The sequence below is a fragment of the Xiphophorus hellerii genome, chromosome 10 (genome assembly GCF_003331165.1).
Source record: "Xiphophorus hellerii strain 12219 chromosome 10, Xiphophorus_hellerii-4.1, whole genome shotgun sequence".
Classification (NCBI taxonomy): domain Eukaryota; kingdom Metazoa; phylum Chordata; class Actinopteri; order Cyprinodontiformes; family Poeciliidae; genus Xiphophorus; species Xiphophorus hellerii.
The window spans coordinates 10,379,448-10,406,459 of NC_045681.1; the positions used below are offsets into that span (position 1 = coordinate 10,379,448).

General features: G+C 37.2%; 1 protein-coding gene across 6 annotated transcripts in view; it reads right to left on the bottom strand.

Moving 5' to 3' along the window:
* Positions 1–6,114: 6,114 nt before the first annotated feature.
* The window catches only part of ptprea (protein tyrosine phosphatase receptor type Ea), a 68,949-nt gene continuing 48,051 nt past the window's right edge, over positions 6,115–27,012 (bottom strand). For 3 of the 6 annotated variants that reach the window (XM_032573460.1, XM_032573461.1, XM_032573462.1), the window contains exons 3-22: positions 24,396–24,491; positions 21,811–21,907; positions 21,271–21,344; positions 20,550–20,594; positions 18,673–18,809; positions 18,116–18,206; positions 15,004–15,080; positions 14,792–14,828; positions 14,606–14,703; positions 14,176–14,295; positions 13,166–13,329; positions 12,733–12,868; positions 12,500–12,649; positions 10,791–10,884; positions 10,118–10,194; positions 9,881–10,015; positions 9,605–9,730; positions 8,737–8,888; positions 8,524–8,659; positions 6,115–7,488 (exon numbers count right to left, since the gene is read on the bottom strand). In XM_032573460.1, coding sequence (XP_032429351.1) covers positions 7,414–7,488; positions 8,524–8,659; positions 8,737–8,888; positions 9,605–9,730; positions 9,881–10,015; positions 10,118–10,194; positions 10,791–10,884; positions 12,500–12,649; positions 12,733–12,868; positions 13,166–13,329; positions 14,176–14,295; positions 14,606–14,703; positions 14,792–14,828; positions 15,004–15,080; positions 18,116–18,206; positions 18,673–18,809; positions 20,550–20,594; positions 21,271–21,344; positions 21,811–21,907; positions 24,396–24,486 — 2,112 coding nt within the window. In that variant the 5' untranslated portion in view covers positions 24,487–24,491 and the 3' untranslated portion in view covers positions 6,115–7,413. Of the gene's footprint in view, positions 7,489–8,523; positions 8,660–8,736; positions 8,889–9,604; positions 9,731–9,880; positions 10,016–10,117; positions 10,195–10,790; positions 10,885–12,499; positions 12,650–12,732; positions 12,869–13,165; positions 13,330–14,175; positions 14,296–14,605; positions 14,704–14,791; positions 14,829–15,003; positions 15,081–18,115; positions 18,207–18,672; positions 18,810–20,549; positions 20,595–21,270; positions 21,345–21,468; positions 21,628–21,810; positions 21,908–24,395; positions 24,492–27,012 lie in introns of those variants that run through there. The other 3 variants (XM_032573464.1, XM_032573465.1, XM_032573466.1) reach the window with 3 other exon arrangements.

Consider the following 27,012-nt stretch of genomic DNA (forward strand, 5'->3'; position numbering starts at 1 on the left):
GATGTTCAATGATTTAAGCTTCCTCCTGTACAAAGTCATAAGGTGGTGCATTCCATTTGTGTGGCTTTGTTTTTCATGTTTTAGAAAGAACCTCGCCTGTGTTTTTAAGAGATGTTTCAGGCTCATCTGTAATGTGGTCCTTGAACTGTACACAAGAAGATTAACATGCATTCAACACATGTCCGTGGCTGGAATAAAGATTGTAAGCATTGATTTTGTAGCATTAGTACAACCGTGCACTCAAACCAAAGAACTACGAGCCAGTTAGTATGTTCTAATGCTCCAACAATGTATTTCACTCACATGTGATAAATTATCAGTTACATTTTTGGAGGTTGGATGTTAATTACAATCAGCAACAATGATGCTTGTGCTATTTTTAAGCTATGGAGTGAGTACGTGCATCATATTGACATCTACTGCAGCATAAGCACTTTTTTGATTACATAGTAGTGTTTTTGTGACTCAGACTGTTTTTGAAAGCTTTCATGGTATCCTGGTATTTTTTCTGAGTTTTGTATAGGGCTTCGTTTTGCTTTGTTTCACTGCCTTTCATAAATTAAAACTTTCAGCCCTGCTTTTTATGGATGGATTTGAAAATCTTGACAGCTGTTTAGAAATTTAAAAATTAGGAAAAATAAGGATACATTATTCTAAGAAACAGATGGAGAATGTTGTTTTAGTGGAGGTTGCTGTATAAGTGTTAGCTGTTAGTTGCAAAAAGACGTTATACAGTTTCAAAGGTGATCTCTCTAATTTGTTTTAAAATAACAGTAAATTCCTGTTTTACTGTGAGCTGGTTTTCACAGACACTGTGTGTTGTAAGATTTGACCCTATGTAGTAATCCCAGGCAACATGAAAAAGGATCTGAGAAGTTTAAGAATACCAACGGTTCAAAGAAGGAAGGGAGAAGTTGTGACTGCTAAGGGAACAGTGGTGCAAGGGAGTGTTGATGCACTGATGTAACCCCAAAACTGATGGAGTGTCAGCTCCGTGTTTCATACTAGATATTGTTTTAAAAATAGACCAAAAAATAAATTAAACGTTGACTATATAGTACTTAAAAGCTGTTTCAGTTGCACTTTAAAAAATGTCAGTAAGTAAATCTGCTGATGTCCATATAACTTTTTCCTAACCTTTACTTTGTGTGTGAGAAACCACGTTAAACTGGGTTTCGTTTTATAGTTGAATTGAAGTTTGTATCAGGGTCTTATTCTGACTGTGTAAGGAGGGGCATTGATGTGATTTTAATTCTGCCCAAGTTAGACTCCATATAACTTAATTTCAATTACCTTGTAAAGGACCTTCAAGTGACATTTGTTGTGATTTAGTGCTATCCAGAAAAAAAAGCTAAAGTAAATAGGAGCTGTCATCATTGATTGAAATCTTAGTAATGTTTGAAAAAGAAAAATGACTACCGTTACTGGCTTCTTATGTTTTACTTCTACTTTAAAAAGCTTTTTTAGTTCCACCTGATTGGTGGGTAGCTACTCTTTTCACTAATTGATCCTTATTCAAAAGATTTAAATTGTTGAAAATCATTGATGTAGGGTTTTTTAAATTATTTAAAATCCAAAGAGCAAAGCAGGTATTTGTTCAGATTATCGATTATTCCGAATTCCAAATCCAAGACAGATTGGTTTGTGAGAGATACTTTTTAAATTTTCATTAGACAATTTTTCGTATTCACCCTTCACCCTGTTCATGAAATCATGCAATAGATTTTATGAAAAATAAGATTTGAAAGCATATTTGACTGATAATACAATGGTGGTGTATAATATCAGTTGTAATGCAGTTTTGGTGCCATTGTGTCACATTACCATTTCAGTAAGAGCTGCATAATTGAGTTATTGCAGACATAAGCTGTCTGTTCAATGGTTTTAGTGCACCAAGATGCTCTGCTGTGAAAGAGAGAGAGAGTAAGAGTGAATTTAACAAGTCGTAAGGAAAGCAGTGAAGCTTCAAAAAGATGTGCAGAAGATATCATCTGTGAAGACTGGCAGACAAGATCTCTGAGTTAATTCTCAGAATAGTTATGTGCCCCATGTCTATTTTTCTCTGGTCTTCCCTCAGTTAACGCCACTCATTCAAGAGACAAGTCTGATAACATAAATGGTTTAAATGAAACCAAAGTTAATTAAAACAAAATTTATTTTTCCCTCGTAATATAAGGCACTTTGCTTTTAATACAGTGTAACAGGGTGCTTTTATTGATATTGGAGCTGGTGATTACTAGATGTGTGCCGATCGATCGCCCACCAATTTATAATCAGCCGATTTCCGTGAAAAAGCCAAAACCAATCACATGTATCTCACTTCACAGCCTGTGTGTGCAGCTTATCTCCTTTTCCCCTCACGCTGTGCAGGCACGCGGCAACAAATCCTAAGCAATGTGGTGTGGAACTATAACACTCAGAGTGAATGGGGAAGTTTGAGTGTTGCAATGGGGAAATACCTTGGGGGTGAAGCACGTCAAAATGCATCAACACAACGAATTTAATATGACATTTAAAAAACAGTTGACGAAGTATGGCTACATCAAGGCTCCCTGCAGGAAAAAAAGACATCCGTAGTGGTCAGACAGCAGGTACAGCAGAGAACAATTGCCAGCACTCACCCGGATCATCGTGATGGTCAGAAAGCTAAGCAGATAACTAGAAAAATAATTTAGATAAACGAGCTAGCGGTGGAAGACGCTGGGTTCTGCTCTCGTTGTTGGACTGCCGCTACACGCTAGTGGTAGTAATATTTCATAGACGTAGCGCCGTTCAAACTCAACAAATGAACTCTCACACCAAACATCTGCTTAAAACTTCAGCATGTAATTTAAACAAACAAAAAATATATAAGATTTTACATATGTATTAAAACTTTCACTATGTTCTAACATACGACAGATAATCTCAGAAAAAAATGTGCTCCTCTGCCTCCTCTTTGTATTCTGCAGAAGTACTCAGTTTGGTCAGAAACAGCCAGTCAGAGCCAGGACAGAACAATTAGCCATGCTCTCAGGAAGTTTTGATTTTGTAGCTCAGGATTGTTTATTTTGATGCAACCTGCGTTTAACTTTGAATGAATGTTTCCTTTTTTACTTGACATTATTTGATACAGGCAGTGTTGTGAGATTTATTTGACTCATGTACAAGTTAGGTACTGAGAACCTTACTTTTGAATATTATTTTACTGATTGTAGGTTTTTCAATTGTCTTTTTGACTGAATAGCTTCTGTATTGTGCCTGCAATATTTTGCATGTTTTATGTCTAAATTAGGTGAATTTACTGCCAGATAATGTTTCCATTTTGCCAGATCACATGGTACCATACCTAAAACGAAAAGTAAAAGCCAATCCAGGTGATCAGCAATCATCGGTGGTCGGCCGTCATGGGTGATCGGAATCAGAATCGGCAGCAAAAAACCTGGTCGGAGCATCCATAGTGATTACCAGTTGCAAAAGGTTTACAAACAAGTAACATTTGAAGAGATTGGTTATTGATTTTATTTTATAGCACAATCTGGGGATATCAACAGAAGCTTTGTATTGACAGATACACAAAAAAGTAAATAAAAAGTAAAATATAATTTCTTACCTGGGAAACGTTATACTTCATACTCGACACATGTGGTTGCCCCAGTGGTCTGGCTATTGACGCTGCTAAATAAAATTTTGGCAGAATAGTCGAGCAATAACCATACTTCGAGTCTTGGATATGTCAGCATATTTAATAGGTAGGTGTTGTGCTCGACACAGACTAATGCACATACTAATCAAACCAATCAGGGTCGAGGGTGATCAAGATTGTCTACCAGCTCGTTTCTCTGTTCATCTAAGTAATAACCTTTGTCCCATAAATTTTACAATGTTTAATGCAGAGCACCAGGTTTATGAACAAGGAGAACAAGCTTTTCTTAAAGTTTATCAACACACAATTGCTGGACACACTGACACACATTATGAGCCAAATGATCAACAAGTCATATGAAAATGGAGCTATCATGCTATTGCTACTCCAGTACTTCAGCTTCAGGTGAAAACATTGTCAGCAAGAGGAAGATGTGTGTTTCCATTGGACTAAATATGTTAAAGGGGATAGATGCAGCTTTAGAAACAAATGACAAAGCTATGCAGATTTTAGAATACCAGACTTGTTGCTTATCTGCTCTGGTAAATGGTTTTGAGTTTTATAGTTAGGATCTCCTGTAAGAGCTAAGAAAATAATATACGATATTCCAGTTATCTTTATATGCGTGCTCTTATCAGGCATCCTGGTTCCAAATCGCTACCATTAAACTAACTTCAGCATACTTTGGACAAAAGGAAATGCCAACTTGAGTTCATTACACAAATGCCCAGTATCACAAAATAGTTTCCAAAAGCCAGACATAAAAAAATTGCAGCAAAGCGGTCACAGCTCAGGCCAGCCTGCTTCATTTTCCAGACTTTGTTCAGAAGAAAATGGAAAGCTTTGTTAGTAAAAAGATGTCATTAAAAAGAAGTCCGTTTTTAGGGTTAATACATAATTCATGTGACCTCTTTGCTCCTTCTGAGCACATTTTATTTCCAGCAGGGACTCCGTCTCTGTGGAGCTGGGTATCTGAGGAAGTGAAAATTGTCAACAAAGAAGCTTTCTGTTGCCTAGAGCTTTTTAAAAAAATAGAAACGGTAATGTGTAACAAAATTAGTACAGGTTTGCTCGTTCCATTGTTTGCTGATATTGACTGTTCTGTATAAAAAACACTAGAAACAAATGACAAAGCTATGCAGCTTTTAGAATTCCAGACTTTATGAACTATAAGCAGTTCATAAATTGTATGACACATTTTGGTTCAAAATGTCTCCCTTAATGTTATGCACAATTTGGTTTTGGTTTTGGTTCCTGTAGTTTTTCTGATAAATGCCACCAAGAAGATGTGTTCCGACTTCATTTACTCTGAGACCCAGAAGGTACCCTGAGTGGAGGTTGGTTGAAATGAAAAATCATTTAAATCAAACTAATAAAGCATTCATTTAGATGGCTTCATAGTGATCACAGTATAAAGTATATGTAAACTATATACACTTATGGCTAGTTTTACATTGAAAGTGTTTCTTCTTGTTGGAAATCAGCCAGTCAAGTCTGGCTCACCACAATTGGTCAAAGCAGATTAAGTTTTTTTTAATATGATCAGCTCTGACTTACGACCAATGGAAGACTAATATTCTGAGCACTTAACTGTTTAAAATGAAGTCAGAGCAGAGGAAGCACAGAGATAGAAGCAGCAATGTTAAAAGCCTATTTTCTACAAAAAGATGACATGTTAATTCATTCAAGCTGTAAGATGACAATACTTGACAGTGCATCGAATTTACTTTCTTATGCCATTTTGAGCTTCAAAGTTGTCTAAGATGTAACATTCTGGATTTGGAAATGTCTTGCTGAGACGACTGAACTGGTTAGAAACTTGTATTGGCAGATCAAATCTTTATGACCCGGAACTACTGATTAGTGTTTAATGTCTCACTGCTTGTTTATTTTTGTTCAGTTTGCATGAATCTCTGCATTCCATCATAACAGTATTTTACTCTCTGCTTTTCATAAAAAACCCACACCAAATTCACCAACTTATTGGTTTAATGTGCAGTGCCCTCTGCTGGCTCATTACAACATCATTCCTATTTGAAAGTAATGCATAACTAAATGTGTGTTCAGATAAAAAAATGCACCTTTGGTTCTAGTTATATTATGACTATTGTAAGAATTAGGAAATTGTAATGATACTAAAAACCACCAGGGTTTTTTGCAAGTTTTCTGTTGTGACCTACAAAAGAAATGTTTTCTTAAAAAAAAAAATCGACACATGGCTAGTGAAGCCTCTTTTCTCTAAATGTACTGATCTCATGTAATTTGTCAGGGAAGAGTCAGTTACCCAAAGCATATGCTTCCTATTGTTTCTGAACCATATCACATTGAGCATGCCTTGAGGCCAATAATGACGCACAAAGTTGCAGCTGTATTTCTTCCATTGGTAAATGCACACATTTCAGCCTTTAAAGAGTGACAATGATGGGCTTCATCATCATTGACCATTGAACAAACCTACACTGTAAAGAAAATTCCACTAAAATCCAAAAGATTTTTAGATGAATTTAATATTGCAACTTGCATTTTAAAGACACAGACAGTCCAAAACATGATAGACCACCCACAGAGAAAGAGAGAGAGCAAAGGCAAAGAGCTGGGGTCTAACCAAGCCCTCCTCACTTTTCCTCAAAAGGACTATTTGAACAGAAATCAAGCCCTGGCAACATAGACTTGTGTTTTTGTTCAGTCTGTATCTCACAGTCACATACATGTAGTTTACAAAACTGGACCAATCACTTTACAGTTCCTTGCTCCATAGCCACTGGTCACTATGTTAGCACTTTGTCATGTAGTATTTACATGTAGCAAAAATAAAACTGTTAGGTGTTTAAGTACCAGATGGATCAGACTCTGTTCTAAAATCTATTTAAATTTTACATCCTGTCTTTTCTCGTTCCCATTCTTTATTTCGTAAATCAGTTTGGCAAAGAAACTGACAAAGGATTGTGTTTGTTACGCTTGGCTAACATTTTTGTGTTTTGACTGTGCAACATAAAATTATACTTTTCTGCACAGAGCATCCATAGGTAACTTGTAGGCATCATTCTTTTTAACTTAGCGCTCTTCTATTTTATGACTTAAATATGGCACTAATTAGCAATAATTTAAACTTGAAAAAAACACATTCTGTGGTAAAGGTTTTTGGCAAAAAGTTTTACTACTGTGCTTTTTTAATGTGCAGTGATTCCTAGTACTTTTTGCTGTATACAGATAAAAGGTAGGTTCTGTCTGTCTGGGTTGGCTAGCTGAATTAATTTGTAAAAGCCAGGCTCAGTATCACCACCTCAGACTTTTGTTCTCTGCAATATGGCTGTCACTGTTACAAACATTTCTGACAGTATCTTGAAGAAAATTTTTTTCCCCCCTAATCTCAGATGTCAGCAGTAAATGAAAGATTTATAATTAACAAAAATAATAAACATTAACACAAGCAAAGAATGTCAATACATAAATACATTTACAATAACTATATATTTCAAAAACTATCAGTTCAAAATAAAACTCAGACATTTAAACAATGTTATAAAACAATATTATACAACAAATCAGAGCTCAACTTTGTAGCAATGCTTAATACACATTTTAAAATGTACACCATTAATCTGACTTTTCTTCCATTTACAATTTTCACCCTCCGACATATACCATACATCACAGCAGAACAACAACTTGGGTTAATGGTAGGACAAGTGCATAGCAAAATAGAAGATCATTTGACAAGGTTAATGAAACTGAAAACTGCAAAATTGGCTTTAAAAAACATTTAAAAACCAGGTTTAAGGCAAATTTTATTTAAAATTGGCATAGTCTGAGAAAATATCAACAAAGTCTTGTACCACCCTGTAACAGAAGTCATACTGTTCCTGTAGGGAAAGAAGAAAGGTGGATTACACGGTGACCAGTAAAATGAGAAAATGAACAACTTATCGGGAGAATACATTGTGCATATATATACACATAAATGTAAGTTATAAACTGATCACTGTATTTCATAGTGGAGCTTGAATTGTAAAAGCAGATCCTTGATTTTTTTTTCCACATTGAAACAAATCCATCACTTTGTTAGTGGTTTATCTTAGCCTCATCATTATTAAAGTTTATCACAGTACTTTTTGAAAAAATCCTGTTTTACTTTTACTCCTGCCCCCTGTAGGTCAGTTGTTTTAGGGTTTTGAAATATTCAAGCAGTTCTCTGACGATTGGAATATTGTGCAGTTCTCTTATCTCATATTAATTGTTGGACCTCAAATCCACGTTTGTAAGTGAGTCCACTGACTGTAAAAACTCCAGTTTGGACAAAATATCTATCATTGTGAGGAAGTTAGGTGGAGTACAGTCACAATATTAATGTAGACCCTGCAATAGAGATGAAATGTTATTTTAAATTCAGTGTTGAAGTGGTAGATAACTGCCAAATAAAAATGAAGCACCCAGAAGAGATGGACACATTTGAGCAAAATCAGTTGTACTTGCTTGTCTGTGAAGGATGATTAAAATGGATTTTTCAGGAGCAGGCACATCTACATCAGAACCCAAAAGCCATTAATGGTGGCATCAAACAGTTAGCCGAATGTTCGATAATCAAAACAGTGAGTCAAGGTCACCCAGTTACACAGGGTCCCTACTTGGCATTAGCAGTACTTTATGCTGTTTGATTGAGCTGCTGTCATTATAAGCTTGTATATGGCCAGATGGTGGTATTAATTACCATGCATGTACAGATGTCTGAATGAGTGAGGGCAGCCACACTAACCATAATGCTAGTAGTTTGGTTTGTCTCTACTGACCTGTCCTCAGTGTTTTTTTCTGACTATTGGGGTCTGACGGAGCTGTGAAAACTGACATACATATCTCTCATACATTTCAGATCATTGGCAGTATCATATTCTTCTACTTACAACAGTTTGGACCATATGAGGCCTCTGCATGCGTAAACTCTTGACGGTTTGGAACACGTCCAGCAGGCCTTCTGCTTTGACTCGCTCCAAAATGTTGCTCAGTGCAATGAACGTACCTGTTCGCCCTGCACCAGCACTGTAGCATAAACACAAAATATTGGCTTTAGTACAGGTTTACTCAAGAATGAGCCACTTCCACAAACTGAAGCCTACCTGCAGTGTACGACTATGGGATGGTTCCCAGACTGCTGCTGCTGTCTCTGCACTGAGGCGATGATGTCAATCATGCCTTTGCCCTCTGCCGGGATGCCGACCTCAGGCCACCCATGGAAGTGGAAGTGCCTGATCGTCCTTGTCTGCTTCTCCTTTTAGAGGAAATGCACAGGTAGATGAGAGATCATAATACCTTTGAAATGTGATTTATTAGCAGTTTATGAACGATAATGGGGCGTGCTGTGCAGTATATAAGAGGTGGGCCGACGAGGGATATTCTGGGAGGCGAATGAACAATCACAGCTTTAAAGAGTGAAGTGGGTCGAAGTTAATGAAATATATGAAATAAGAACCTCCCGGTTGATAAGCCTAAACACATCCTGCTTTACTCTCACAGTCTAGAGAGTTTTATGCTTCCTGCTTTGTTCTAAGTTTTAGACAGTTGATGGATCACTTCTAAAACACTTCTATCAAGGAGTTGCATTTATTATTTGTAAGAATTCTTTTAAATTAATATATTTTTAGATAAAGGTTGTGGAAGCCTGTACATATGCTATTCTTAGTTAATGTAAGCTGCCTTGTAAATGTGAATTTTTTCTTTGGATAAAAAAAACAACAACAATTCGCTTAGAAGGATTCAGATTTACTCACTCAAAGATGTGAGGTGTCAAAAACCAACATAAAACTGAGCAAAACTTTGTATTCTGCTTGATTTGGTAACAAATTTAAGAACGGAATTTTAATGTTTAATTACAATTCATATAGGCAAACAAAGTAGCTCCATAAGAAAAGTCAAGAGTCGAGTGTTGCAAATGATGTAAAGGAAGCCACATTTACATCTCTGATAGTGGAAAGTTAATTTGCCTACCGGCACAAAGGTGAGTACCAAGTCTCGTAAACTGAAGGTTTCACACAAAGTGTCTCCCTTCAGCTCTACAGTGTAGTCTCCATAGGTAGCAGAGTCCTCTGTAGGCCAGTACTGGCAACATTTGTCCTGCAAAACAGAATCGCTATATAAATATGCAGAATATATAATGTGTTATAATTGCTTTGGCAAAAACAACACTGCATGTTATGTGAAAAAGACAGTAAAAGTATAAATTTAGCTTAGTTAAGCTTTCAATGAGTTGCTTTCGTGGATCACCTGCTCCCTCTCCTGGAGCTCAGTAAGCATTACAATGGAGTGACATTTCCATTCCCACACCATTCGCCAGAAATCCTCTACAGTATGGGGAAGAGGGCCCTGTGTGGCAATGAAGTAGTCCTTCTGTCTGTATCCCTGAGTAACAGCAGAGAATTTATTTATTACATTTTTGATATAACAGGGTGAAGTATAAGTACTGTTGGTAACCTGTTGCTGCAGGAAAAGATGTTTTCTTACGTCTATAAAAGTCGCGTTGATGTAATCTGTGAACTCTTGGCCTCTTCTCATGGAGAGAATGACTCTATTGAAATCATCTGAAATGGACAAAGTAGATGACAAACGTACATTAGAGCAACAAATGGAAATATTGATGAGGTTTCAGATATATAAACCGGCATGAGTGGTTCTCAGAGTAGACTGCTTGAAGGGTAACTCTGGATTTTTTGAAGTGAGGTTCTGTGAAATTATCTGTAATAGTTTCCTTACCTGTAGGAGAAATATATTACTGTGGGCTTGGCAGAAGTTAGTCAGACAGACATGAACTGTTTTAGTTGACTACCAATTTAAGATAACTCTAATAAATAATTATACGCTAACAGATAAGCTGTCTACTGTATTCATCCACTTTCATGGGACCTCACTCAAAAATCCAATATTACCTTTTAAATAATAATACAAAAATAAGAAATATGTAGATGAATAGCTGGCAGGAGTCTATTGCTAACATTTGGTGCTAATAAAGCTCTTCAAAGGAGAAGAGGTTAGTGGTAGAAGATTTGTAGTTAGAAGGAGTTGCAAGTCTGTGTGGATTTTAGCTATTCACAGGTTGATGTGGTCCCTAACCCCACAACTACCTGACACTATATCTTGAAACTGCCATAAGTAGACAAAGTGGATTCCTGTTTCTTACATGGAATAATTTGTAGAACTCTGTTCTTCTTCATGTTTGCAGGAAGATTCCCAGTTCTCATGTTCTCCTTCATTATTCGCATGTTGGTCAGTTTCTGAGAAGTCAAAAGAATGCAACGTGTGAGGAAATACATTCATTTTAAAATAAAATCTAAGGTTCATTTGCTTTGCAGCTAACTTCACAACACAGATTTTTTTTTTTTGTGATTAAATTTTGCTAAAAAAAAAATCGAAAGTTGGCGCCAAAGGCAGAACTTTCACCTTTTTACGGCACATTCCTGCACATTGTACAATTCAATTTTTGCATTAATATTACTACTGACAGAGGTTTTGTCATTAGGGGCCAAATTTTTTAAGGTTCACCCAAATCAATACCATTGTGCACAATCTTGTTAGAATAATATCAATAAGGGTGTTACAACTTTTCTGATTTTGCGTGTTCACATTTTAAATCTTTTCTCCGTTTCAATAAACAAAGTAAAAATATTTAACAGTGCATGCAATGTGAAGAGAAATGAAATATCACAGAAGGCCATTTCCTTTTATAAACATTGTTCACCCCTGCTCTGAAAGCCCACAATGACCTTCCTGCTTCCTCAGCAGTGGTTTGTTTTAATTTAGTTTTACTTCTATCAGAATTAGGCCACAGGCCTCTATTGCTCTAGAGCTGCCTGGAGTTAAATAAATGCTGGCCAATCACTTAAGCAGTATGTATTCAGACTCACCATTCCTGTAATATACAGCAAAGAACAACATATTTGCTTTATGTTTTAAAGCAGACATTGGCCAGAAGCAACTTTTTAAATGAAACCTTGATAAGATGGAAACCATTTTTTCATTTAGATGGAAAGACTATTCATTGTACTCAAGAAAAGACCTACAACCAGAAACTCATAATTTATAGATTATTTTTTTAAAGATGTACCCAAAATCGAACCTACTTCCCTATTGCTATCTCTGATCCCATCTAGGTCTTGCTCATGGCACTCTTTGTTGTAGAGTTAGTTAGTTTCAGTTAGTTTCAGTATCAGAGGAAGCAAAGAGACCATAAGGCTATTTTCTACAATTTGTGAAATGTCTGTGGTTGAGGCTAAGAGGGAGAGCAAGACTAAGCAGATAAGATGGCAAAGTTACAGATTACACTTTATTAATTTGAACTCAAACTATCATGCAACATGCTGGATTAAAAAACACGGAAAGTGTTTCGCAAATCTTAGTCAAGATAAGGCCCAACGTACTTAACTATTCACTCACACCATATTTTCAAAGTAATCGCAAAGTAAAGATGCCAGTAATCCAAGTTTATGATGCAAACTCGGTTATCATTTTCTTTCTTAAAAAAAAAAACACCTTGTTTCACAGAAACTAATCTCATCCAGTGATGTGCTGCACATCTGCTGCTAATATAAATCATCTACAACTGCTCAGAACAGGAAGAGTACAAAAACGTATTTTGAATACTGTTCCTACTATAGTAAAATATTATTTACTACACAATACTTACTACATACTATAGTCAATTAAAAAAAAAAATTGCTACAATTACTATCCACTTGTCGAGGTAAACATTTGATGGCAAATGGCTACAAAATTCTGATTAGTGCATCTCCAAGTACTTTACATTAGCAAGGTTATTTAAGTGTTACTAGCCTTTTCATTTAGTTTTTTATTCTGTTTTATTTAGACAGAATGTGAAACAAATCAAATTACTTTAAACTCCTCCTCCAGGCCCACACGATCACCATCGGCAAAGGTGTTGTGCAGTTTGTGCAGATGTCCTTCCAGAGATGACACATCCAGCTCTGTGTCTCCATAGAGGTAGTATTCAAGCAAGGCCTGGTAGACGAATGAGTACTGCATCTAGGGTGAGGATAGACAAATGTTAAATACACACTGTATGGGTAGTTGATGATAATGCACCAGGGAGTCCATCTTTAACTCACATCTGTCTGGATGAGCTGGGAGCGCTGCTCTCGTATCTTGGAGACAAACCCAAACACATCAACTATTTGCTCCGCGTGCATCATGTCGATCATGCCGTCGATTACAATGAAGGTTCCCGTTCTCCCAACACCAGCACTGGGGACAGAAAACACACACGCTGTGTTTACCACAATGCTCAGCTGATACTTGTATGGTAATGGGAAGTGGGAGAAAAACAAAAGGACATCTGTGCTTGTAAACACATTCGTTGCTATAAATCACTTTGTTTTTGTTTACCCACAGACTCACAGAGAGTATATTCATACCCAAATACATCACTTCCCATAGAAACTAAGTGGATAACTGAAACAAACAAAACCTCATTCAGAAATACTAAGCTTGTTCAGTTCAAGTAAATGCATTTAGCTACATCAGCTGCTGACTCTTCAGTACCTGCAGTGGACCACAATAGGTCCAGAAAACGGCGGATTCACAGCCTTGACCTTTTTCAGGAACTTGAGCATGCCAATGGGGGAGAAAGGGACTCCAAAGTCAGGCCAGCTTGTGAAGTGAAGCTGTGTGACTGGTCGGGGAGTCTTAGCAGCATCACTGGCTTGCTGTGAAATTAAAATATAAATATTGAAGTTATATATTAAGACAATAATTTATGTTTTCAGAAATCAACTAGAAAGCTTTTCTCATCTAGGAGAATCCAGTCTTGCTTTGTGTTAGCCTGAAACAGCCTATGTTCAGCCTTGTTACTAGATATAAAAGATTAGGATGTCTTGCAAAGGGAAATATGACTGCACACCGTGGCTGTCTAATGATAATAAAGCTTCCTGTGATGTGTCGTCTTCCATCTGTTGCTCAATCAAATGTACTATATATTATTATTTTATGCTCCTTGCAAATTAATTTAAACACAGTTTATGGTTTGTAGACCTATATTTCAGCTGTTTTAGCACTTAGACATAACGCTAAAGTGATTCACTTCTTAAGTAAAAGCCGCGTTTCAGGACTGCACTATATATTGTCATCAATATCAAAGTCCCCAACATAAATGTCACAAAGGAGAGCAGTATTTGTAGGCAAATATATTCCAGATGTATTGTATTGTATTGCATGCTTTTGTAGCATTACGTAGGTCTCAAGATTAAAAATGGTCATTTCTTCATCATATACTTTCTTTGACTTCCTTCTAATTTCAGATTTTATCTAGAGTCTTTATTTAAAACTTTGCTCATTCCAGAAGTAACGGCTATAATCACGATCAATTCTAGTACTTTATCTTTTAAAATGAACACTGAGAAAGAATTCTAGAAGACTCTGGCAGAACATACTCCTCTCTTCATGTTTTTACAGAAGACACTTAAAATGTGCTCTCTCACGTTAGGAAATATGCAGATTAAATGCAAGTAAACAATGTTTCTTAATAAATTCAAGAGGAACTGGTTTGCACTTACATGTTGTACACAGAACTTGCGTATTGTGTAGTCTACTAGGACTGTGAAGTCCTCGACTGCCACCCTTACATTCCCGTAAGTCCAGCAGCCTTGGTCTGGCCAGTACTGGTAACACTTATCCTGCAGGAATATACCATGAGAAACACATAATTTAATCAAATGTTAATTGAAACTAATTCAAAATCACTTTAGGGAAGAACGTCTGAAATAAACAACTTTGCAAACAGATTATTGTACTGGCTTTTAAAACTTTATATAGACAAACAAAAAATAAACTAAACATCACTGGTCTTTCACACATCATCCAAGTCTGAGTTTCACTTCAGCCCACAGCATTAACATAAGAGCATTAATTTTAAAAAGCAGCAATCTCCATATCTGTGCACCTTATCACTTCTCCTACAGGTAAGGGAACTTGAGTAGTAAATACCTCTTTCCTTTCTTTCAGATTTGTCAGCATGACAACTGTTGCTACTTTCTGCTCCCAAATCATCCTCCAAAAGTCTGCTACTGTCTCTTCTTTTGGTCCTGAGAAATAAAATATGAGGTTATTGTAATCTCTAATGAAAAAAAAAAATCTAAACAGGAGAACAGTTTCCTTTATACATTTACTTACCTTGTGCAGCTATAAATTTGTTCTTTTCTGTGTAACCCTGGTGGTAAAAGAATATTTCTAGTGACTATGATGCAAAAACAAAATAAAATAACAATTTTTTTAAACTAATACCTCCTGAAACAATACTGTAAACATTTATCTGACATTAGCACAATTAATTATTTTGTCAACTTTTGAATTCACATAATCAGAAAGACGAAAGACTAACTCACATCAACATAAGATGCATTAATGTAGTCTGAACATGGGTTCCCATCCAACTGAGTCAGCACCACTCGGGAATGATCATCTGTTAGTGAGAAGAGAAACAAAGAAATACTTTAGGTGGAAGTAATGGCTATTTGTTTTCTAGTGGAAGACTGATTACACAATAGTGTTTAGTGTATGTTTAATAGTTCACTAACCAAGCCAAGTCTAGAAGCTACCAGTTAGTTATGCTTTTTATGAATTACACTGCATTAACAGTTTTTATAAACTGTCCTTCTGGTGGTAGTTTTGTTGCACCTTTTTGGTTACCCAGACAAAGAAATAGAGGAGCCAGAAATCCAAGATGGCTGAAGGTATTGCTGAAGTGTTGAAGTTAGCTTGATAAAAACCTATAGGATAAATAGTATTTGACTACTGAGAAATTACTGCTTTCCTGGAGGCATGGACTGTTTTGAAGTTTTAAACTATCCAATCACTCATTTTTGTCCATGAAGTGCTGGGCCTCGTTCGGCAAATGGCCAAATATTGGAAGCGTGTTGGCAACAGACTGAACGACTTCATTCACTTCCTTTGCTGCCATTGCTAAAACTACAGGCAGACAACTTGTCCTTCAGTTTTCTGATTGGCTTGGTAGAAATTCTACTGGTGAAATCCAAGTCAGTGGGAGAAAGGCCAGACTGTGCTTTGAAGTGAGATTTGAATCGAGCGGAATAGGAAGGCAATGGCCAGGCTAGTGTTAGTGTGACATTAGCCTCACTGTCAGCTTTTAGCAGCTTAAAGGCCTTATCTCTCCACAGTGCACCTCTTTTCACCCATCCATTTTCTAACACCCTTGTCCCTAGTGGGGTCAGGAGGGGTGTTGGTGCCTATCTCAAGCAGGGAAGAGAGGCAGGGAACACCCTGGACAGGTTGCCACTCCATCGCAGGCACCTCTTTTCAATTTTTGTGCATTTTCAACCTAAGAATAAAATTTTTACTGTAGCTAATATTCAGTGCCTAAACACATTGAAAGACTAGTTTTGAACACAAAAACATGACAATGACAGTGTTTGGCTAGAAATAGCCGAACGTTCACCTAAAGTTTCTGAATCTATAAATGGCAAGGAAGAGAACTACAGCCAGCATAATGCATTGACTTTAACTGCGACAGACAGAGAACCACTGAACATATTTTAATGCTGTTGTCTGGACACATGAGTAGGTGAACAATAAGAAAATTTGGCTGACTGAGCAAACAATTGAGCAGCCTACGCCTGACCAACCCAGATTGGTGTGTTGTCATTTGTAGTAATTTTGCTTATTATCTGAGAGGAGATGGTTTTAGGTGGCTGAGTAATTTATTTTCTGTAGTAGTATTTAGCTTTGTTTGTATTTTTGTGAATAAAGTAGCTGGGAAGCATCTTAAAACTGTGCAGTTATCCTGCTGTACCTCTTAACCTACACTTTAGAGGGATTTGTATTATTTTTCTAATTTGAGTTGTACAAGTGGTACCTTCAAAATATACAGTAACTGTAAAAATAAAGCACCTCTGTTAAAATGAGGAATGATATGCAGTTTATCAGGCTTGAAAATTATTTAAATCCAATTGCAAATGTACAAAAACAAAAAACCTTAGATGCTTGCCAAACAGATAAAACGCTAAATTTTAACCCTGTGAACAAGTGTATCAAACTGAATATTGTCCACATAACACAGTCAGAAACCATAAAGTTTCAGCCTTTTCAATGTTTTTTTTTTTTATTTGTTTTTTTGTCAGATTCTGTAAATCACATAACAGGAATTACAGACTACTAAAGATGGCAATTTCCATAATTTCCACATTTCTTCACTAATTCACTAAGTGTATATACTCATTCAAGGTTTTCAGATTTTTACTCAAAACTAAAGTCGACTAAAGCTAAAATTGAGTTTACCAGAATTTTATTGGGATTTCATATGACATACCAACACAAAGTAATGGATAATTACTAAGTGGAACGGATTTTCTAAGCTCCTTACAACTGTTAATCTGATGAGTGTGGCATTCATATAATGTACTACACCCTTATCTTAGATCTCAAAATCTAGTTCAACAAACTGCTTTCAGAAATGGCCTAATTAGATCTTAGATTTCAAGTCTGTTTAGTTAAACATCAACATGACAACCAAGGAACACAGTAGAGAGGGAGAAAGTTGTAGAGAAGTTTAAAGTAGTGAGACTATAGAACAATATCTCAAAGTTGTACAAATTCACTGAGCTTTTCAATTAATCAACTGTTTTGTCTTCAGTCTAGCTAAAATTGCTGTAAAAATGCTTCACCCAGCAGTCAGTGGGCAAGAGCTATGTTGCGCACAGGACCAGTCCATCATAGGGAAACAAAAATTACACACTCATACCTGAAGACAATTGAGGGAGACCAAGGGTGTACAGAAAATGGATGGATGGATTAATGTGTCAGGATGGCCAAGTTAAAATTCAGACCTAAACCCAATTGAGAATCTGGGTCAAGACTTCAAAAGATTCTGGTCACAAATTGTACCCATCCAATCTGACTGAGCTTGGGGGATTTTTTTTAAAGAAGAAAAAAAACTCAGTACTTTTCATGAAATTGCAATTAAACACATGTGAAAAAAGCTCACTGTGTGTGAATACTTTTGCAAAACTAAGACCTAAAGCCTATTCCAAGCACTAAAACTCATCCTTTAGAAAAGCTGCAAAAACACATTACTTAATTCTTTGTACATTGTTATTGTTTCCAAAAATGCAGGAATGTAGAAATGCCTCTTCTCCCCATAGGGTTACACAGGTTTAAACTTGTTTGTACATGCTTAGTTATTTATCATAAGAGCTGCTGGCATAACTGCAGTATAAGACCAGTGTTAAAAACACATCAAGTTCTCAGAAGAGGAACCACACGTGTTAGAAAGGAAAGCTGTGGAGGAAACTATTAGAATATTGTTCTGTCATTGTAAGTGCATGTGCAAGCGGTTAATGGAAGACTTTACTGTATCTGTCAGAGCGAGAGAAAAAAAAATGTGTCAAAGACACAATGGCGCTTGTTTGTGCATATAGAAACAGGAAGCCGAGTTTGACTCAGAAGCAAAGCAAGCTCCTACAGAACAGAAAGTACACTCACAGGGAAGGATGTTGGGGTATCTGTTCTTCTCCTTGTTCTCATCCTTGTTTGCCTCTTCATACGTCCCCTGTGCATTGCCCCCTGGCAAAGACTGCAAAGCAAAATTACAGATTATACAGCAACACAATCAACAGTGGTCTGCTGCATGAAGGCACTTCCTCTGCTAAATTAGCGAAGAACTTCAACTTCCTCTTTCTCTTACAACTTCCAAAAAAACCCATATATTCTGTGGTGTTTGAACTATGAATCAGACAATTTATTTTGACTCAGAGTCCTCAACTATAGATATAAATAATCAAATAGGTACTTTTCGTTCGTGTGGGTGAGTATGAGATCAGTGTGTGTCATGGACAATATGACACATGGTACTTATTTTAATTTCCTACATGAAAATACACACACTCTTAACTTTAAACCTTTTTTTTTTCAATTCTCGATGAATAAGGTAGGGACAGTGATGAAGGCCCAATCTATGTGCCATAAATGCTACTTACAGTCAATATACGAAGCAAAGAAAGTTGCTTTATTTAACTTGTAAGATTTAAAGAGAAGCTCACATTATACTCCTCCCTGAAGAGTTTGCCATCATCAGCTGAGCGGAGCCGGTACTCCTCCTCCAGGTGGTCCACTGGGATGGGCAGGTACGTCTTTGAGGCAGAGGGGGTCCTGGGCAGAAGGACCACCGTCTGTTGCTCTGTGGGGAGGGAAGATAGTTGGTACCATCTCTTCTTTTTGGTAGTTTTGTTTAATCATTTGAAGCTAAAAATTAAATGTCATAAGAAAACTAATCATGTAGAGCTGGTAGAAGTAAAAATCAAAGATATGTACTTCGATGTTAAATAACCAGTTCTAAGAAATAAAGTTTAAATGATTGGGTTGAATTAGAACAGTGGTTCCCAACCTGTCTGTAAATCAGAGCATGTTAACTAAAAACAGGAATCCCTTATTTCAAAACTGGATGTTTGGGGGTTTTTTGTTTTGTTTTTTTCATACCTTTTAATGCTTCATGTTAAGGTCATCAAAAACTAGTGTTTAGGTCAGAGTACAAGTGTCACTTCTTTTTTCTCTTTTACAGTAAAATCTATACAAACATTTTGTCCTAAGGACATTTCTTGGGAGATTATAAATAATTTTGTTAGGTAGACATTTTTCAGACGGGAAGGACACAGACACAAACAGATGAACTCAATAATGTTTTTGTGAACAAGTTCACTCCCACTACCTAACTGAGTTTATGAAGCTTAACTAGAAAAAGAAAGAAAATAGATTGACAGGTCTACTATCAAAGCTTGGTGCTGCTCTTTAAGATTATTATATTTCTAGGAATTATATTTTTTTACTGCGCTAATATGCACCGACTATGGATTTATTTTATCCCTAAATGTCAAGTTTATTGACATTTTTATTGATTAGCTAAGTACCTTTCAGTCAATGTATTTTAGTTGCCGGAGGTAATTTCCACTCCTTTCCTCCAACTCCACAATCCTAAAACTGTGATGAAGTACAACTGGTGGCATTTAAGTTGCCTTTAGTGGTACATAGAAGATATTTGGGTAACATTAACACCCATGAAAAGGTCACAAATTCAGCAGGATGACTTGTTCAAACACAATGCTCTTTGTTTCACTGGAAACTTTTTAAATAAAAGTTGATGTATTTCAGCATTTTAATTCAAACGCCCATTCAACATGATGGTGGCTCTTGAGGTTTTGCAGTCTGCACTTTCTGAATCTTCCCTAATTTTTGAATTAGGCTTACTTTAATATCCTCTTAGAGCTGTGGTTATTCCTGTTGCTTGTGCACTTTTTCCTTCCACTCTACTTTCCATCAGAATGCTTGGACAAAGGACTCTGGTGAGTCAGCTGACTTGGCAATAAGTTTTTGTGGCTTATCCTCCTTGTGGAGGGTGTCATTGACGGTCTGCTGGGGAACTGATGTAACATGGCTTTATTGAAAATCATTTTATCCGTTGGTTTTATATAATATTCAAATATATTGTAAAATTAATTTAATCATTAAAAATCAACAAATCAATCGTCAAAATAAACATTAAAATACTGCTGAGGATAGTGAGGGTATTTTTGATTTCCCCACTCAGTCCACCTTATTTATCAGCAAATTTCTCACATAAATAGAAACTTGAGGTTGGGAATCACTGAATCATAAAAATCAGTTCACTCAGCATTCAGTTAAAAACATTTTGCATAAACTAACCAGGTACTCCTACAGTCTTTACAATTTTGTGCTACTCCTCTATCTCTGTAGATTTCCCAGATCACCAAACATCAGCAGGTGTTAAGGAGCCAAAAGGAGCCCAGAGAGGAGCCGCAGCACCCTGTCCTGGCATTTAGTTACAGCTTTGAGAAAAAGAAGGCTGGAAAAATAACCCAGAGAGGGTGTTAGTGTTAGTAACATGCCACCCTTTATACCTGACCTGGAGGTACAACGGTGTACAACGACTCAGAACTGTAGCCAATCTCTAAAACACAAACCAAATCACATCATTCACACATGGACAGATACAGTCCAAATAAAAATATGACTAAGTGCCTTGTTTAAGTATTAAACTGTTTTAAAGTCAAAATGTGTCCTTGCTCCAACCAGCAGCCATCTGAAGGTTTTTCAGTTCCTTCTCTCCCAGGAGCACAACCTGCTCTGCTCTTTCCATTCCTAGATAAGAAAATGCTTCCTAAAGAACATTCACAAATCCTCATCATGAAAAGCTTCCTGCACGGTCCGATAAGTGTTATCAAACGTCACACAAATGAGCTCCATTTTTAAAATAGCGGAGCTGAAAGCTGCTGTGAGAGCAGCAGCTTTCAGGCAGCGTCTTTGCATCGTCTGATCTTTGCATCGTCTAACTTCACAGGTAGCCTCAAAGCAGCTGCAACTGTTCATGAAACCAGCTTGTTTTCAGTCTTCATGTCAACCACAGGAAGTTTCAAGCCACCACAACAACTGGTGGGACTACCTTCACGTATAGGCAGAAATATAAAAACGTATTACCTCCCTCCCTCTGTCAGCCTTGACTGTCTTTCTTCTGAGCTCAAAGTCTAAATATGACAGATTTATTTTTGCATCTTTTAACAGCCATCTTATCCCGCTCCCTACAATCTGCCTGCAGCATCTCTTAGCGTACAGTTCTACTACATTACCTTGTTCTTCCAAGATGCCATTCGGTATTTTCTTGTCAACTGTTGTGACGACTGCTGTTTTCTGGTTTTTTAACCTGAAGGGGAAAACAAAACACTGCAAAATGAGACACAGACAGTAAATCAATCAATTAATTTTTTTTCTTTCAATAAAAGTTAATCAACACTCCACACTTTTGAACAAGAATCTTGCCATCCTACCATCTGAAGCTTGAGAACTTATTTTTTCTCATTAGCTGGCGCGTGGAGAGGCTGTGTTTGTGTCAAAATGTAGTACAGATTTCTGTCTTCAGTCTAAAGCTGCCTGTGGAGCTCCCCTGTCAGCCTGCTCTGCTCTACTCTGACTAAACATGCGAGGGAGTTTGCTTCCTGAATGGGCTCCGCCTCACTGACTAAAAAGCAGGAAGTGTTCGTCACCTCCAGCTCTGCCCCTGTGCTGGGCTCTCCGCCAGGGGAAGGAGGAAAGGCGAGCCAAGCTAAGGGTTGGAGAGTTTCTTGGTTTTGTATTTGCTTTTTTTTTTTTCTTCTTTTTTTTTTTTTTACCTGAGGATGTACCAGGCCAACAGTGTGAAGATGAGCACCAGCAGGGATACAACCAGCACAATGGGAAGGATTTGGGGGTTGTGAGATTTATCTCCTCCTGAGGACGGAGGAGAGGTTAAAGGAGCAGTACCAACAAAAATGCAGAAAGAAGACACAAACACTACTGTTGCTTCTAAATAAATTGGAAAATTAAATCACAGAATTCAACTCAAACTATATTCACACCATATTTGTCTAGATGGTCTTCGTCTTTCCAGTTTTTACTACTATAATTCTTGTACCTATCCAATTGTTTTCAAAGTATTTGAAGTCTGAACGGTCATGTTGCATTTGATGCGACTGTTGCGTCATTGATGCGAGACATGCATCATATTTTTCCACCAGCAGAAGCCAGGCACATTGCATCTGGACATAAACACTGGCTGAAACGTATAATTCTGAAAATTATGAACTCATAGCTCATCACATGACACTCTCACCACTCCTGGCTCTGACTGCACATCCAAACAGACTTCTCTACAGAAGTTGCAGTCAGTGCTCTACAGAAGCTTCCTAACTACAATTTTACTAGCTTCCTTTGTGTTATTATTTTGGCAATACTGTTGGCTCCCGTTGCTAAATAACTGTAAATTGATCCATAGATGGCGGAACTCACTATTACTTCCGTTGACAATGCTTTACTGTTTGGTGTCAACGTTCTTCTGGGTATTGTGGATCGCTAAAAGGTTGTAAACCATTCGCATAGTATGATTGTGATCACATTTCATTAGTAGTATGAACGACCACGCAAAAAAGGATTTCAGCAAAAAAATCAGAATTGAGTATTACGGCCTGCTGTGTGTACGTACCCTAAAAGTCAAACATGTAAATCATAGATATTTATTACACAAACTGATATATTCAGCATTTAGTTCTATTCATGAGGTACCAAGTCAACATCTCCATAAAGCTTGTGAGCAAAGAGAATTGGAAGGAATGTAAAATGTCCTGGTAGACAGCTGTGCTGACATTGAACTTTTTAATTCACAGTGGAGCAAAACCAACAGATGAGATGTCAAAGTGGACCTTAAGCAACTTGGATTCTGTGGATGTAATCTCTTCCTCCAAATTCTAAAATTCGAAATTTAAATTCATCTTAAAAGAGGGCTGTGGACCACTGAGAAATAGTCCGGTCGTTTTCCTGCTCATCCCAGGTAAAAATGGTGCTGATATCTCCGGTTCAGGAGTGGCTTCAAACAAGTTGAAGCCACTCTGTATGGATATATCTGTATGGTGGCTCTTGAACTACAGCTACACTTTCTGATCTTCCTCATCAAGGCTGCAATTATACTCATTGTTTGAACAGATTTCTTACCACCATAGGTTTTTCAGTCACGTAACCATCTACGAATATGCTTGCTTCGACGATTCTGTGAACACAGCTTCCTTAGTTTTGTGGTTTACTCTTCTTGTTGTGTCTGTCAGTGACTGTCTGCTGGACAAATGCCAAGTCGGCAGTCTTCTCCAGGATTATAAAGGCAATAACACGCAAAGCATAACTTTTCTGTAACAAAATTATGTCTGATTGGTTTTTATTTATTTTTCTCACTAGCTGAATTTTAGGTGTTCATTAGTTGCACATAAACATTAATAAAAATTAACAAAAATAAACACTGGAAAAATACCACTGTCTAACAGATTCATATTTGAAGCCAGACATTTATACACATCAAATAAAAAGACTGATGTCAAATAAACCAGATATTTATATACATCAATGAAAAACCTGAATTTTCTTTTTAATACAACCACAAATGAATCTCCAATTAACTTAAATGTGTCAGTTAACCTATCAGATGTTTCTGGACATCATCAACTGGGTTTTTCCTCATTGTTAATTATTCCGCATGTAATTTTCTGAATTTGAAGACATTAATAAATAAATCTCTGGCATATTCTCATTATTGTGACATTTAGCAAATATAAATAATTTTGGTAGTTCTAACTGAACTAAAATAACGAGAAGTCTGATTTAACTTTAGATGTGATGAAAAAGGGTGCATGTGTCTTTTATTTAGTGTATGTAAATTTCTGGTTTCAACTCTATAGAAATTATACTTTTTAAGAAGAATTTCTGATAATATACCTTTTTAATCGTTTAATCTATTGAGATCGACCTGTGTTAAGGTACATTGTAGGACTTGATCTAATAAATACTTGGAACAGCAAAGTGGCTGCTGTTTTCTTTCATGGCCACAGAGCCAGTTTAATAACAGGTCTCAGCAGTATTTTGTCAACACAGATATGCATCAGCTTGGACAGAAAATTAGAGGCTCTCAAAAAGAAGACAAGACCATCAGTCAGCTATCTGTCCTCAGCATAAAAGTTCACAATAATCTTTAAATTACTGACTGCTGCTACGAGCTTAATTGTGATCTGGTAAATACAAAGCTGAAGGCTGTTATCAAGCAGATGCAATCACAGCAGAAAACTGATAATGATACTATCTCTGAGAAATGTGAGATAGTATCATTAATGCTTAATATCCCATTAAGCATTAATGGGATATTTTGTTGAAGTGGAGTGGCCCTTGCTATTGTTCTTACCTTTTGAGTTGGTGTCATTGGCAGTGGGATTGGTATTGGTATAGGAATAGGGTATTGTTGTGGTTGCCACCAAAAACAGAAGAGGGACCATTGTGCCTGCAGGAAAACAAAATGAGGGTGGCTATTAAATTTAGTTCCAGACATGTCTGAGATCAAGATTCATGAGAAAGTGACTATTGTATAGTATTACTATTCATCGGACACAAAAGCTTTTGACAGATCTGAGGCGTATTTCTTTAATCGTGAGTTGCTTTCAGGAATGTGCTCAGGAATGTGCAAAGTTCACGAGAACCACAATGGAACAACACACAAATCCTGGTCATTCATTAGCTCTGTCAGGGGAAAAGTATAGCTGTATTACCACAAATGTCCACATGATGGCAGAATACTTCAACAATTTTGTTGCAATGACATCGTTACCTCTTTAAGCCCATTGAGAAAAATATGTCTTTTTGGAGGAGGGAAAAAAACACCTTTTTAATATAAAAATGTAAAATGATTTCAAAATAAACACAGTTTTTGTGTTAAATTTACAGGCAATGCTGAATATAACACCTTAAGGTAACAGTATTTGATTGAATGTATTATCAACCTCAGGAAACAGAACTTCCACTTCCACTAAATTCCACTGATGTAGCTGATACCAGCTGCTTTCGTTCAGCTATTTCTGTAACAAGGCCAAGACAAAGAACAAGGGATTTCCAGGGCATTGCATGTGTAGCTTTAGGAACAATGCATAAACATTTACACATCCCTGAATCAGTAAAAACACAAAAAGTCCAACAATCTTGCAGTGAGTATTTAAATTGAACGAAAAGGCAAGTTATATAAGTTTCATTGTTCTGACCAGCCTTATCCACACTGTTTGAAGAGTGGCAGACTGGGTAGGTGGTCACAGTCTAGAAGAAAGAGGACCGAAAAGTGTGTTTTTAACTATCAACCTATCACACTTCCCCCTGGGAAAACTCTTACTCTAGAGTATTGGAAATTTGTCAGTGCAGCTTCTGTTCTCACTGTGCAACAGTAAATTCCTTACCCATGTGGAGTTGTTGAGGTGACTGTGGGAGTTTTGTGAATATAGAGTATGCCTATGATTGTTTTACTGGAAGCGTTTTAGCAAGGGGTGTTGTGGTTTCTTTGAAGAGCCACCTTGCCCTTGTGTAACCAACACTAAAGCTGCATCTACATTTGACTTTGTAGTGAACTTTGCAAGTTCTGTTTGTTGTTTATAGATATGATCATGGTGTTGTCATGGAGACTTTGGGAACCTCAAAGCCTATTCTCTGGCTTTTGCAGATGAGCTTGCTCTGATGCCATCTTTAAACTAAGACCTCCAGCATATGAAGTTCCCAGGATGAAGTTCAGTAGCTCAGCCAGAACAGAGTGACCTGCTTCCTCTGGGCTCGAGTACAGTCAGTGTCCTTAACAGCAGAGTTCATGTAAGTTGATCATTATTGATGAGGAGGAAGCAGGAGATTAATGAATATCCTTGGATCTTGGATCTAATCATGGAGTACAGCTGCTGTCCCTTCACATCAAAACAGTTCAGGTGGTTTGGCAATCTCATGAGGAAGCCTCATTTGGAGATGTTCCAGATGAATTTCGTTGGGAAGAGACCTAGAGGCAGACCCAGAACTAGATGGAGAGACTTCATTAATCTGACCTGGGAAACCTAGCCATCCCAAAGAATCAGCTAGAAAGTATTAATGAGGGGAGGGATGTCAAAGTTTTCCTCTTGAGTATGTTATTCCTGCATCAGGTCCTAATATCGGATAAGTAGAGATGGATGGATGATTAGTTTAAGCAACTATTATTTTTATATTTGATATTTTATATCAACTAATATCAACTCTTAGGTATATATATATATATTACAAACTTTGTATTTGTTACCTAAGAGGGAGTAGCTTTCAACAAATAAGCAATTTCCCCTTGGGGATCAATAAAGTATATTCTATTCTATTCTGAAGCCTAATTATTATCTCAGCTATTAATTTTAGCTTTTTTACTCTAACACAAGACCAACACAGATCTGCCCTCAGAAACAGCAGATTAACTTCTTCTTCCCCACACTTGCAGGTATGTGAGTGGTACTTTGGTGCCAGCTGCATAGAAAACGAGCTGCCCAAGCCAAGTATAGAGTCAATGAAGACACTGTTGAAGGCTCCACGCTGTGTCGCAGTGTCCTGTATTACGTCCAGGCAGGACACCGGAGGAATGTGGGGGCGGCAGAGCAGAGAGACTCTTTCTGCAGCAGAGAGAGCGGGAGCAGAAGGTCCCGGTCAATAATATTTGCTGGAGCGATTAATAAACCCAGACATGTCAAGTCTACGCTCCATGGAAAAGACTGATAAGGGAATTCTAATGAGGGCTGAGCCCTCCACAGATCTTCTGAAGCTTTAACAAACCCCCTTGTTATGGTTTTCTTTATAAATGTCACAAGCTTGGAGGAGGAGGCAGATATTGAGCTGAGTAGGTGAATCTTTGAGGCAGGACTCTGTAAATGGTGTCTGTGAATGAACTTTTGACAGCACAAACTACTATACACATAATGTTATGTATTCTTTTTCAGTTTTTGTTTGTGTTTATGAGGACATGCAGCACACTGCTCCAAGCA